The sequence below is a fragment of the Hypomesus nipponensis genome, chromosome 18 (genome assembly GCF_054491055.1).
Source record: "Hypomesus nipponensis isolate SF chromosome 18, ASM5449105v1, whole genome shotgun sequence".
NCBI lineage: Eukaryota > Metazoa > Chordata > Actinopteri > Osmeriformes > Osmeridae > Hypomesus > Hypomesus nipponensis.
This window is the reverse complement of record NC_140378.1, coordinates 2,742,467-2,756,151: the sequence shown is the minus strand read 5'-3', so window position 1 is coordinate 2,756,151 and position 13,685 is coordinate 2,742,467. Positions and strand designations below refer to the sequence as shown.

Sequence of the window (13,685 nt, the reverse complement as noted above, 5' to 3'; positions counted from 1 at the left end):
AGTATGTGGGAAATTATCCAAAGCATTCAATAAATAATACATTGCTACAGTAAATTGACACACAGTAATGTGCCATTTCAAATAGTTTTAATAAAGTAATTTATTTCCTTTGTTACAAATTAAAGAAGAACAACATTTTAGTTCCATTAAAGTAACTCCCACATCTCTCCATCAACAGACAAATGTCAACCTTCCATCTCTGTCCAATCCTAGATGCACAGATTTGTAGGGCTGGTCTTCACACGCCAGAAGAACTCCCATTAGATGTCTTTAACATGACCTTAGATCCTGAAAAGCACAATAAATGATCATTAGGATAGAGTTTGATATAAAAGTTATTTCCTTGCCAGTTTGCTTACTGAAGTACTTGCCCAGATGGGCTGCTTGAATGTTTTTATTTTTTAATGATCTATAAAAACGTGTGCCCCTTCTACAGAACCATAACTGCAAAGCCAGTAGGTATGTTCGACTTCATGGCGCGCCTGCGGCGCCGACAGCCGGATGACTTGAAGGCGGCTGCAGGCGACGCCGGCGCTGCATAAAGTCGAACGCAGTTAGTGTTTGGCACTTTGTGTTTTGGTATGGACGATAGAAACAAATACTTACATGGTTATTTTGGTTTAGAGACTTTGACGTTGGCTTCAGCGAGCTTCATTGCTTCAGCTTTAAACTGTGGCTTGAGCGCCGAGCGCACGACACTCGCGCAGATCGCAGAGAAGCGAATGTAGCTGTAGAGGGCAGAGTAACGTGCAGACGTTAACCGGTGTATTTTGTTCTATTCGCACTCATACACACATTCGAGCCCTAACTGCATTCTGAGACATACACACAACGCCATCGAGAGTTATTACACAGGCGAAGGTGAACTGTAACGTAAAATACGGCTCTTATAACACAGGCGGTGAAGAGAAAAGAGCGCTTAGCTAAACTAGCATGTTGGCTGACTTGTTATCGCTCATAACACAGGTTACAAACAAGTATGCATTCTAGTAGAAAATATATATAACTACATGATTTTACTGATGGAATACAGGCATATTTTGTCATACAGCTGAAAATTTTAGAATTGTACCTTAGGCCAGCTTGTCTCCAGTATGCAACCATTTTGCCAGTGATCTTCCGCTCAAGGACAGGTCAGATATGTACGTGATGACGTTGTAAACTTTGTCTACGAAACGCGCATCGCGTGTGATTGACAGCCTGGGCGGCCAGTAGGTACCGCCCCTCAAAAGAGCAATTATATACTCGTACCATTCAATAAATACCTCTTATCAAATGTTATGTCAAACAAAGCGTACCGTTTACATGCACGCGGAACCCTGTTTAAGACACGATTGGAAATAGACAAGAGATCATAATATTTTATCCATGTGAAAATGCGCAATTTGATTGGTGTTTCCTTCGAGAAGTGGGTGGAGCCGCGCAAATTTTGACCGTGAGGGGGGCTGTTGATCCGATTCCTCTTTCACCTTCCTCACAGAAAAAGCGGTCACGCTGTCATCTGTCACCGTTACCAGAGCTCTGGAAAAAAGGTCTTTAAAATGAAGATCTGGACATCAGAACACATATTCAAGTTAGTGATGATTTCATCTTACAGTCGTTCATTCCGTTTTACGCCTAAAACAGTTTCTAGATAGTTATTTGAAGTTTCTTTTGTGGAGTTTTGTTAGCTTGGTCACGTTAGGCTAGCTAGCTCTTTGACTTTAGCTAGCTATGTAGCCATCATCAGCCGACCACGTAACAACGGCGAACACAGCTAGACTTGTGTAGGTAGTTAACAAGTATTTACGTAGTCAACATGGCCACAACATGTTTCATATCTGAATCTATGTTGGAGCTACCTAAAAATTGCACAAGAGCGCTAAGAGGGCTAACTTTAGACGACGGCAACCTTGTTGGTAGGATCAGACAGCTAGTCTAGCTAACGATTAGCAAGTCTCATTTTGCGGCTTTTGCCACAAGCGAGGTTTCCAGTTCTTCTGGATGTAATAAACCAAATTTCAGAATGTGACACCTTACACGTGTTGGTTAACGTTGTCTCGTTTGGGAAATTATGTCGATCTTATCTCACCCGACGATCTGGCCTGTCCACACAGTAACATTATGTATCGCTTTCTTACGTAACAGTCTCGGCTGTACATACGATAGAATTACTGTACCGTCATAACTCATCGGCAACGGCACATCAATTCGGGAATGTGGACGACACAGGCTAATTATAAGTTAAATGAAATAAACGGAACAACAGATTAGATACTTACAAAGTCAATGGTAGTTATGTCACAGTTATTGGGTTGCATATAACATAATCGTGTTCAGTCAGAATAATGCATATCTATGTCTTGCGGTTTCATTAGTATGGTCCACTGTGACTTCAGATCAGTGGATCATCAGATGTGTTTCGGTATATTATTCACTGTTGGTGAAACAACCCTTAACTCTTACATCACCTCCAAAACAACCCAAACACAAATAAGTTGTTTAACCATCTGAAACCAGGTGATATTATATCGATTTAATGTAGTTTTTGTTATTGTGCATTGATGTGTTTTTGTTGGCATTTTGAGCTGATGTTCTGTGGCTGTAGCAGTAGTCAGATGATAACGTTGTCCCTTCCTCCTCAGCCACCCTTGGGAGACGGTGACGAAGGCGGCCATGCAGAAGTACCCGAACCCCATGAACCCAGGCGTGGTGGGCGTAGACGTGCTGGACCGCGGTGTGGACACCCAGGGACGGCTCCACAGCAGGAGGCTGCTCAGTACGGAGTGGGGTCTGCCGTCCATGGCCAACACTGTAAGTCTCTCAGTACAGCATCGCTCTCCTCACCCACCAGGGTGCTTCTGTTCCAGGAAGTCCTTGTTCAATCTGTGATCTCTCAATCTGGGTATAACTTGTCTTTGTTTCCAGATGCCTTATATTTTGATTCCACCACTTTCCCACAGTGATGGGTTGTGTGAAGGCATCACCTTTCTGCGGAAAATGTGTCAGGAGTTTACAAACAGGAAGTTACAGATATGTGGTTTCTAAGTCGTTTACATCACCCTGTTTTGAAGGTTGTTGAAAGACCTTCAACCAAGGTTGTTTTATCCGCTAGAATTAAACTAACCAGTTTTGTCAGTGACAGTGACAAAGACTTGGGTAAATATTTGTCACACCTTGGAACTGGAGCTGGCCAGTGTTAGTATGGAAAATGTCTTCAGGGAGATCTCCTGAGGAAAGTCTTCAATTGGAGCAGTTCCACAATCTGCTTCAGTGACCTTGACTTTGAGCGGGTGGAGACAACAGACAATTAATCAGGGGCACCGTCACCATCTGAAACATCAACATCTAATGTCTCCTCTTCCTTTCTTCGCTCTTTTCAGCTCATCGGGACGACCAGAACATTCACGTACGTCCACGAGCACTCGGTGGTGGACCCCAAAGAGAAGACCTTCGAGCTCAAGTCTTCTAATGTGAGTTAGCCCTGGTCTAACCGTGTTACTGTGGGCCGTATGTTACTCAGGCCGTATGACCCCGAGTCTCTCCCCTCCCTCCCCCAGATCTCCTTCACGAACATGGTGTCTGTGGACGAGAAGATGACTTACAGACCTCACCCACAGGACCCGGACAAGTAAGCCAGCGGTTGATCCCCACAGGGTGTCGCTCTATACACTGAGTGCCATTTAACACCAAATGTCTGCTTTCTGTCATGTACAGTTGTGGGAATAAGACGTATGTACATACATACATACATGTGTCTGTAACTGTTTGTTTGTGTGTTTAGGACGGTGCTGACACAGGAAGCATTGATCACTGTTAAAGGGTTCAGTCTGAGTAGCTACCTGGAAGGCCTCATGGCCAATACAATCTCTACTAACGCTGGAAAAGTAAGACCCCTGACCACCTCTCCCCCTTTTCTCTCTGCGTATTCACTCATGTGTATCCCTGTCACTCTCACGGGTAAAGCTAGTACATGGTAAATTACATCACATTCCTGTTGACCTTGTCGTGTGTGTGTTTTTTTCTCAGGGGCGTGAGGCGATGGAGTGGGTCATTAGGCGGTTAAACGCTGAGATTGAGGAGCTGGCTGTCACCGCACGTGGCACATTGCGTGCTCCCATGGCGGCAGCTGTCGCTGACAAGTGATAGCCCACCTTCTTGAATGAAACTGAACATTATCCCCTCAGAGGGGTGACCACCTCAATGCCAGAGCATCCACATCCTGTTTCAACCCACTGCTCTTCCTGCGTGTCGCTCCTCCTTCCCTCAGCCACCTCACATCAGTAGAGTCCAGCTGATGATATAACACTGGGTTGAACAGGGTTGCACTTGAGTCTTGTGGGACTCGTAGTCTTTTAATATGTTGAATTCACATAGTGCCTCTTGTATGTCGCCAGGCTTCTCTTCCGTTTTTCTCTTATCATAGTGACAGTTTGTAGAGTCAAACTGACAAAAATGCTAGTAAGGCCATAAATCTACTTAACATACATCTCTTTCAAAGACTACACACTTATTAAGAGTATTACTACTCTGCTTCATTTTCAGGATTGTGCAAACTGGAATTTCATGTAAGTTTAACTTATTGTTTTCAAATGTATTTTATTTACATAACAGTAAGGTGACGATTTACACCACGGGTTGTTTTCAGAATCCATGGTCATTGCAGTTGGTTCAGTATAGTACATTGTATCATCCTTGTTGCAATTATATATATTTTGAACCACGGCAATGGCTCTCACCATTTATTTTACAGGTGTATTTATAACTGAACGAAGCTGTCAAGTGTTTCTGCATCTGGTATTGGTTGTTAGTTATTGTCAGTCAGTATTTATTTGTTTTGGACGCCGTTCTATGTGATGTGTCAACAGAATCTAAAGCTGCCAATCTTTACAGCTACCTACTCGCTGAGGTGTTTCTGTTCCACATCGCCATATAATACACTCCTCCATTCAGGTGCTACAAACTGACCCAGGCTCTGTTTGAGATCTCTAATAATACAGCCTTCCTTCCTAAAAGGAAACAGATCAGACATGATTGGGTCAAATCCAATGATGTTAGAGATTATCTAGGAAAGGGGAAATGGGAGGGTGTATTTATAAAGAATTGAATCTGAGCCAGATATCGGTTTCCCTTCCCTGTTTATAACCTCAGAATCTCGGATCTGCTGCCCCTTCAGCAGCTTGTCGTGAGTGTTGGTCCTTCCATGACTAGGCTCCTGCTGTGTGTAGTGTCATACAATGCACAATATTTGAAGAAAACATAGCTGTGTGAATAAAACAATGTATCAGGGGTACACATTCCAAGAATGTCAAAATGGAGCTGAAGTCTCAACAACAACAAATGACATGAACATGGTGGGGTGGATGTCGTACGTTGTCATGTACAGATTATACTAGCCCTGTTTGTAGACATGAAGAATATTGTGTGCTTTGCTCTTAGTTTCACACAGGAGTGGGAGATTGAGTTCTTTAGCCCTGTCAACTCCAGAACTAGTTGGACGTCAATGAAAGTCATGTTCTCTAAACCTTGTGGTTATCCTAGATGTACAATGTTTTTTTCTGTGACTCAAAAAACTAAATAAATGTCTTATAAAACAACTGTGTGAGGGTGTACTTTTGATCATTTTAATTTCACAACAATTTAGCAATTGTATTTGTGAAAAATACATATTTAGACTTGTCAGCAATATATTTCAGTTATAATTCAGTTAATCAGTAACAATTATCTTGTCATACAATGTTTTGTAGTCATATTTGCAGAAAACATTCAGTTGAATTGTTGGCCTTGGCTTGTGGTGCCCCTTGTCTACAGATTAAACTGCAACATTAGAGGAAAAATCTACAAAACCCTGAAAGGCATAAGAAGATGGGTAAGCCATGTTGAAATGTTCTGTTTCGTATAAAAAGTCTACTTTCATGGACGTACAGTTAATAGCATGGTTACTGACCTTATTCACCTTCAGGACTGGGTTGACCAGCTGGATGTGATGTAGGCTGGGTAAAACCACCCCCTCTCCCAGTTTGGCTGAAACAAAGGAGAGTCACATCTAATAGTGCTTCACACTGGGTCAATATGAGTTTCACTTCATTAGAATAGTGTATTGTCTGTTGAATGTCGTATATTTAAAACCCAGGTTCTCACCATTCAGTTTGGGCAATACTCCATTTTCTATCACGAACCGCAACATGTTCTCAAGGTCTGTTGTCTAGAAATACATGTATTATATAATGGTCAGTGCTCATATGTATATGATGACATAATCTCTCTGTTTAACCATCCTACCTTGAACGGTCCAATTTCACTGGACACCAGTGTGAGGGTAAAACTATTCGAAAGAAAGTTGTGTTACTGAGTGATAATAGTCAGAACACAAGCAGCATCTCATCAGACAACTTCTGGGTCTTACTTGCTCAGCACTGCGGAGCCTCGGACCTTGTTCCCTGAGATGGAGACCTGACCACTGAACACTGAGTCCTGCAGAGACACATCTGATCACATCTAGCTGCAAAGACACTCACTGAACAGGATGGAATAATCAACACAGATCCATCTGATTTACATTGCAACATAGAGAACTCTGACTCCATGTAAGACATCCCATGGAGTCACCGTGGTACTCACAGCTTGCAGCTTGAATAGCGGGGTGAGGGTTGCGTTGTTCTGAACGGCGAAGGCGGTGACAATGCCTGGGAGCCCCAGCTGCACCTCCCCAGGCAGAAAGGAGAACATGGGGACCTTCCTGGCTGACACACTGAGCTCCATCAGCAGGTCAGGGAAGAGCTTTGGCAGCTGGATGAGGAGGAAGAAGAGGAAGAGAAACAGAAGGAGAAGGAGGTAGAATAAGAGGTGATGGAGGAGAAGGAGAAGAAACAATAGGAGAAGAGGAGGAGAAAGGACAGAAGGCGGTAGAGGAGGAGAAGGAGGAAAAAGAGGAGAACAAACAGTAGGAGAAGAGAAGGAGGTGCATTTGACATCTGACATTTGTTTATCCATTTGACATCTGACATTTGTTTATCCATTTGACATCTGACATTTGTTTATCCATTTGACATCTGACATTTGTTTATCCCACCACAGGATGGCTGCAGATCTCTGCCAATAATTAAGAAAAGCAACTACCGGTACTGTGTCTGTTCTAAGAATGGGGGTGTGATTAAAGGGTTCAAGACTAAATGTGTTTACCTGAGGGATGAGTTTACCAAAGGAGCTGGTATTGAGACGCAGAGGAGATACTGCTGGGATCTGACCAAACACATTGGAGGCCGAATATGAAGACAGTTGTTTTTCAGTAGCAGAAAAACAGACACTGAGACATAGAGCAGAAAAACTCACCATTTTGTCAGTTATGTGGGCCACAAGGTCCCCAGTGGAGAAGTAGGAGTAAGAAACTGAGTTGGCGGTGAACTCAGACATGCCCAGTGAGAGCATGTAAGAGTCCTGGCGGGTCAGAGAGAAGTTTTGCACCTGGAAAGGAGGATCTGTGTGGCTCTTGGCACTGTAGAACTCACCCTGTATGACACAAACCACAACATGTTGGCACCAGAACGAGACCAAGATATCATTAATAACAACAATCTCAGCAAGGATCCTGACTGGATAGCATTTCTCTAGTGCTTAAGCTGCTTAGGGAGAAAAGGAGGCAAATGGAGATGGAAGCCCCATTGGTTTCTTAGGTGGTTGACTATCGGGCAGACCACAATTTGTGTGACTACAGAGCTGTGTGTGGAGAGGAAATGGCTGTGAATTTCCAGAGGATTAAGGCCCTCTCAACCCCAATTTTCATCCAGTCGATTGAGGTTGTACAGTGAGGACCCCATTCCCCTACCTTGAGGTTTAAGGACAGACTCTGAGATACTCCGACCAGATGTGTTTAAAGGACCAGTGTTTGGTGGAGGTGTATCCACAACATCCATGTGAGACAGGCGGAAGTTGCTCTACCTTGAAGTCCAGCTCCAGGCTGGCAGAGTCCACGAGGGGGGAGCTGGAGAGAGGGACGTCCAGAACCAGATCAAAACCAACCTGAAAGGAAACTGGTGGACCACAAGCAACACAGAAGACATCACTAACAGATTAACATCTGACACAGTGAACTTGACTAACAGATTGTACATTGTGTGTGTCAGTGTTCTCATTTTAAGACTTCCAAATGCAGTACCTGCAAGGGCCGCTAGTTGTCTCTCCAGGTCTTCTATTTGCTGCTGGATTGCTGGGCAGATCTGAGTGCAGTCACAAAATGTTTGTTATCAGTATTTATCATGAAACAATGATTCTGACAAAGCAAAGTCAACGTACGATTTTACTATTTCCTGTGGTTGTTGAGAGAGTTGACTGTATCCATGGAAAATTGTCTACAACAACACTACTGGGCTTGTTCACATTTTAGAATGAAGATAATGATGATGAGCAGAGAGAATCTATAGGTTACCAGGAAAACATTACTTACCTTCCCCTGTATTTCACCTTTGAAATGACCCTTAAAAAGGCTTATAACCATCTTGGATATTGATCTGTAAAAAAACGTTCATAGAAAGGTTATGATGCCTTTCTCTCTGTCTCTCTCTCTGTCTCTCTCTCTGTCTCTCTCTCCCCCTCTCCCCCATTCACACTCTATTACAGACACAAACACATGCTTATATATATGAATCTCTCCATCTCTATAATACAACAGTTAACTTCCCACCTGCCACCACCATGGAAGTGTATGCTGACATCACCGATTTCAGCAGAGCAGGCCTTGCTGGAGATTGACAGGTGTCCCTCATTGTCACCCAGCCTCACCACAGAAGTCACACCTACATTAAAAGCTGCCAGGTCAAAGGAACCACCCACATGTCTGCAAAAAAAATGCACACAAACAAACAGACGAATGGACACAGATAAATGCACACACACACACACACACAAAAATTAGCAAAATCCTCTGCATATAATGGAAAAGAAGAGAATACATTTGAGTAAAGACATTTTAATCACGTTGTCTGCAGAACTGTTGGTAAACAACTATCTCACTCAGCAAGTTCTCTGTTTCACTTCTGCTTACATAAACCAATAATAAAAAACAGATTCATTCTGTCATTTGAGTAATTCAATAACCATTCAGTAATTAGTATTGTTTGATACATACTACACTCATCACAAAAATATATGGTAACAATTCTATTGTTAGGTTTTTAGTATTGTTATGTCATAACTCACATGAATCCAAATGTGATTTTCAACTTCCCAATCACTCTGATATTCAGGCCAGAGATCATTGCCATGAAGCCGACCCCCTCATTAAAGTCAACTGTGGGTTCTGGGAAATCACACTGAGAAACAGACACCCTGTAGGGACAGGAGAGAAGAGAGCATATTGTTGTTATTTAATATTTTATTGTGACTCTTGTGGCAACAGCCAGAGCTAAATGTTAACATGATAGTAGCTAAAGTGAGACTCTTTAATATGAAATCTGATTAGGCAGTGATGGTGTGCCAAGGACTGACTGGTCTAAGAACCTAGCTTATCTTTCTCTGACGTTCGTTACCTACCCACTGAGGACATATTTCACTGGGCCAATTCTTCCTTTGATGTCGGCAAATGACATATCCTTTATCTTGTCCTGCACAAACCCTGCTCCCAGGTGTTTCCCTGGAAATGGACAGTGGGAAGAAGAATGTCAGATTTGACTAATAATTGATGATATGGATCATCATGGATAATTCAATTTAATTCCAGAAGATCTGCTGTAACAATTCCAATACGGCCATTTCTTTGGGCATTATAAATGATGAACACACAAGCTGTGAACCATTTAGGATTTTTTTTTTTTTCCTCATTACATTTTTTGTCCCATAAAGGAGCAGTTTGATCAAAACAATCAATATACATCCAAATCAATTAATTGAAAGGACTCAGTTGGTCTCACCATACTGAAGTCCCTTGTCTGTGAGGATGAGCTTGATAGCAGGGTTCTCTCCATGTGTGTGTGTGGAGAGACTCAGCAGCAGAAACACCAGGTAAGGCAACATGCTGCAGACCCCTCTGGATACCCACTGTTAGAAACACAATGAATGAATCTCTCATTTGACCATGGTAACCACGGCAGAAATAGCATTCAATTAAATGTAAAAATGTGATTTACCCAGTTTATAGAAAGCAGCTGAAGATGTTTGCAGTTTGGTTCAAGGCTTCTCCTTGTGACATCCCCACTTCCTTATTTTGAGAAGTTTATAAACTAGCTTCCTCTCACTGAGAAGTGAAACTCAGCCTCTGTGAGCTGAGATACCACGTGTATAACGTTTGAATCACATGCTCTCAATAACAAGATGTGCGTGTCTGAATTCGAATGGTGAAACTCAGATCCCAAAAATTCGAACCCCAAACATTTCAGCCGAAAATTCAGACTGCAACATCTTTCGGCTCAAATGTTCTTGCCTCAAGTTTTAAGTTCGAATTATTGGCATCTGAACTTTACTGTTCGAATTTGAGCAACCTGAATTTCCAAACCTTGAAGTTTTGGATTACATTGAAATAATGTTATTATTTCAAAAAATTACATTGATTTTAAATAGGTGAAATCAAAACCAACATATTCGGTGGTGTTTCAATTTCATTATTAGGTAGTCACTGCTTTTTTTCAAAACATTATGTCACAGCTTTGTTTCCATACTCCCCCAGTTCCCCGGACTCCGCGTGTAGGGACTTGTACAATGTTGGAACACGGCTTGTGAACTTGACATTGCTGTCTGTCTTTATTCATTCATTTAAAACATCATACTGAAACAACAATCACGTATTAGATTTTAGCATTTATTGTTACATGATATGGACATGTAGATTTAACTTTGGCGGAGTGGATGCTCTAAGGGAGGCACTCCCTGCCTCCTCGATGCAACATGACATGAGGCAGGGAACAATAAAGATCCCCCTGATCAAGGGCGTATGTTTGATTTGAACATTGCTGGAGACACAGTTTTACTAGAGTGACCAGACGTCCTCTTTTAGCCGGACATGTCCTCTTTTTGAGACCTAAAAAATGCGTCTGGCAAGGATTCCAAAATCGTCCGGGATTTTGCCTCGTCGGATATTTGCCTTTCTCTGGGTCTTTCACAAACTAGTTATTATGCCCTTACAAGTTTTGGAAAGGGTCTCTCCCTTACGTCCCACCTTCTTGCGCCAGCTCTGACTGTAGAAAGAACTGTCATTGGTCAACCGCCTTTTCAGTGTTGCCAAATGCACGATAATTATCCTCCGAATACGATCATTTTAAGCCTTTGGTATGATACCATTTACAATCTGGCAACAATGTGAGCACCTTGACGCCAAATTTGTTATCATTATTGCTTGAATATATGAGGAGGACTGAAAATGCACTTTTTACACGCAAGCATGTCACAGAGGGCTTCACGAACTGCCCCTCAACCAACCTAAACCCTCATTACATGTTTCATAAACATTGGAGGGGACATGTCCCTACCGTCCCACCCTAAATGTACGCCTATGCCCCTGATGGATAGAACATACAGACAGCATGGGGGAGAAGGGGATGGTGGAGGGCGGCAGCAGCACTGATCATACAACAACCGGGCTGAGTGTGTGCGTATCCGCGCGTCTTTTAAAGAGGCCTTATAGGACGTGAAACTTCCAACGCTACGTGCAACTGCCAAAAGCGAAAAAAGCAAAACCGAAACCGAAGATCCTATACTGTTAGTGACCCACTTTCTTTTTTCTAGTACAGGAAGACAGTCTACTATTCATCGTTTGAGCCTTCGTAAATCTGCCGTTTTGTCCTTGGTAAGTCGGCCTATACTTTTTAATCTGTCAGTCTGTTACAAGTAAGCGTAGTGTATTGACACCTTTCCACGAAGTTTCATGAAAATCGGGCCGGTAGTTTTTACATATAATCATGCAAACAGACAGACAAACAAACTGCAACCAAAACATGATATCCTTGGCTCGTTTAAACCGTCCATATAGTTATAGTTAGTTATGGTCAGAGAACAGAAAGACGCAGTTGACATACACAAACTTAAAGAGACCTTACAATAGTTTTGTCTTTCTGATTTTCAGATAATCCACTTTTGAAACAAAGTGGGTGGGGAGTCCAACTAAGGCAGATTTATCTTAAACCCTTCTGGGTAAAGTTCAAAAGGTAACCTTTGGCTTCACTGAACTAATTCCACAAACGTTTATGTTGGATTGTCATTATGCCTGTTTTTCTTAACATAAATCTGATAAATCTTGGCTCATCTGACCTTCCTTTGCTTAGTTATGGTCACAGAAACAAACTGTTGTTGTTCACAATCCCATGGAAAAATAACCAGGGCAGTTTTGTCCAAAGGCCAAATACGTGCCCACATGCCCACAAGGTCTTATATTACATTAAGCAACATTAATATATGCGTCTTGTCATGTGGTCAAGTTAACCTGCCACCCACCTCCCTGTAAAGTGCAATAGATCCTTAAAAGGTGCTTGGTAATTGCAATTCATTATAAGCATCACTGCCTCTTTCACACTTACTCCATAGATCTTTGTATCTGCGATCTATAATGGGGAGCACAATCACCCATGTGGCCAATGCCTCGGGGATGCCCATCCGGGTTTACTACAGCGTGGATACAATGCGGCTGGAGGAGCTGGTGATTAAAGTCAATGTCAAAGGGAATGCCACTGGGATTGGAGAAGCGAGGCAATCAACAAAGATGATTTTCAAAGCCGACTCCCGTGTCCGCTTCATACTTATTCCTGAAAAAGAATTTGGCAAAATTATAGAAAGAGGGCCACTTTACGTCACCGTATTTTTGGAAAGCAACGACTCCAGTAATGAATTTCTGAAGGTCATCTCTGAGAACTTGCGCATCCCCAACAACAGGTCCATTATTGTGACGAAAAAAGGCCACATAAAGTGGCAGAAATATGGGGGAAACATTTGGGAAGATGAGCAAGGCAAAAGACACAAGTAGAGCAAAGTTGAGTTTTTCAATAAGGATAGGAATCAGATAATGTGAATGTTTTTAAATTTACAGTTTTTCTCCCTGCCACTGAGAAGTACTTCACGTTATTATTTTGGGTTTAACGGGTTTAACGGGTTTAAGAAATAACCAGTAGGTGGCGGTGGTGCACATTGAACAGTTGTCTCTTCATACTCAATGAATAAACGCCAGAGATATAGGCCCCAAATCCTGATGAAAGGTTGCTGATATGTATGGGTTTTTTTTGGAGCACACAGCTGGATTGATAGTTAAAGGAATATGAGGGGAATTTCGCTGAATTGCATGTAGAGCAGTGTATTTCCCATTCTTAAAGTTAAAATAGAATCATTTTAACAATTTGGAAATAGTTTTTCAATCAAACAAATAGGAAAAAATAGTTCAGTGGATATATTCTGAAACATAACTACTTACTAATCAGTAGTAAATGTTACAACCTTCTCTATATTGTTCCTAGTCTTCTTTTCCCCAAAGGTTTACCCAAGTTTTTTCATGAGTAGCCTTTATTCTTCTCTTGGTCAGTTTTTGGCATTTTCTTTATGAGATGCAGTTTGTACAACTCATTTACTTGTAACTGGGAATGCATGAGATTACATTAAATTCCACAGTTCCACATGCAAAATTCACCTGCCATTAAATTAACATCTCACTGTATACAGCATCCTTGCTCTGTTCAAAAGGATCCAAATTTGTTTTTCTATTCATTATTGTCATAATTCCACATAAGCCTTTCAAA

The 13,685-nt window shown here is 42.0% G+C and overlaps 3 protein-coding genes and 1 long non-coding RNA gene across 5 annotated transcripts; 2 read left to right on the top strand and 2 right to left on the bottom strand.

Annotated features, from left to right (window-relative positions):
- Positions 1–72: 72 nt before the first annotated feature.
- Positions 73–1,213, bottom strand: atp5f1e (ATP synthase F1 subunit epsilon). Its single transcript, XM_084680188.1, has 3 exons — positions 1,073–1,213; positions 607–728; positions 73–288 (listed from the first exon to the last, which is right to left on the bottom strand). The coding sequence occupies exons 1-2, from the start codon at positions 1,102–1,104 to the stop codon at positions 611–613; spliced, it is 150 nt and encodes a 49-aa protein (XP_084536314.1). The 5' UTR covers positions 1,105–1,213; the 3' UTR covers positions 73–288; positions 607–610.
- A 232-nt stretch (positions 1,214–1,445) lies between these two features.
- LOC146250844 (PRELI domain containing protein 3B-like) lies at positions 1,446–5,576 on the top strand. The gene is made up of 6 exons (XM_084680186.1): positions 1,446–1,573; positions 2,625–2,793; positions 3,363–3,452; positions 3,540–3,610; positions 3,764–3,866; positions 4,009–5,576. Exons 1-6 carry the CDS (start codon positions 1,542–1,544, stop codon positions 4,123–4,125), a joined length of 582 nt encoding a protein of 193 aa, XP_084536312.1. The 5' UTR covers positions 1,446–1,541; the 3' UTR covers positions 4,126–5,576.
- A 5-nt stretch (positions 5,577–5,581) lies between these two features.
- LOC146250843 (bactericidal permeability-increasing protein-like) lies at positions 5,582–10,241 on the bottom strand. Of its 2 annotated transcripts, none has more exons than XM_084680184.1 (16): positions 10,101–10,241; positions 9,885–10,011; positions 9,508–9,607; positions 9,175–9,303; positions 8,660–8,812; positions 8,423–8,486; positions 8,135–8,195; positions 7,918–8,009; positions 7,312–7,488; positions 7,162–7,221; positions 6,601–6,768; positions 6,386–6,453; positions 6,262–6,304; positions 6,121–6,184; positions 5,927–6,003; positions 5,582–5,827 (listed from the first exon to the last, which is right to left on the bottom strand). In XM_084680184.1, the coding sequence occupies exons 2-16, from the start codon at positions 9,985–9,987 to the stop codon at positions 5,792–5,794; spliced, it is 1,395 nt and encodes a 464-aa protein (XP_084536310.1). In that variant the 5' UTR covers positions 9,988–10,011; positions 10,101–10,241; the 3' UTR covers positions 5,582–5,791. The 2 variants fall into 2 exon arrangements, with proteins under 2 accessions (XP_084536310.1, XP_084536311.1); XM_084680185.1 differs by having other exon boundaries at positions 5,936–6,003.
- Positions 10,242–11,630: 1,389 nt separating this feature from the next.
- On the top strand, positions 11,631–12,678 carry LOC146250842 (uncharacterized). The gene is made up of 3 exons (XR_014732165.1): positions 11,631–11,752; positions 12,029–12,110; positions 12,487–12,678. It is a non-coding gene; the product is annotated as an uncharacterized LOC146250842 (long non-coding RNA).
- Positions 12,679–13,685: the final 1,007 nt, after the last annotated feature.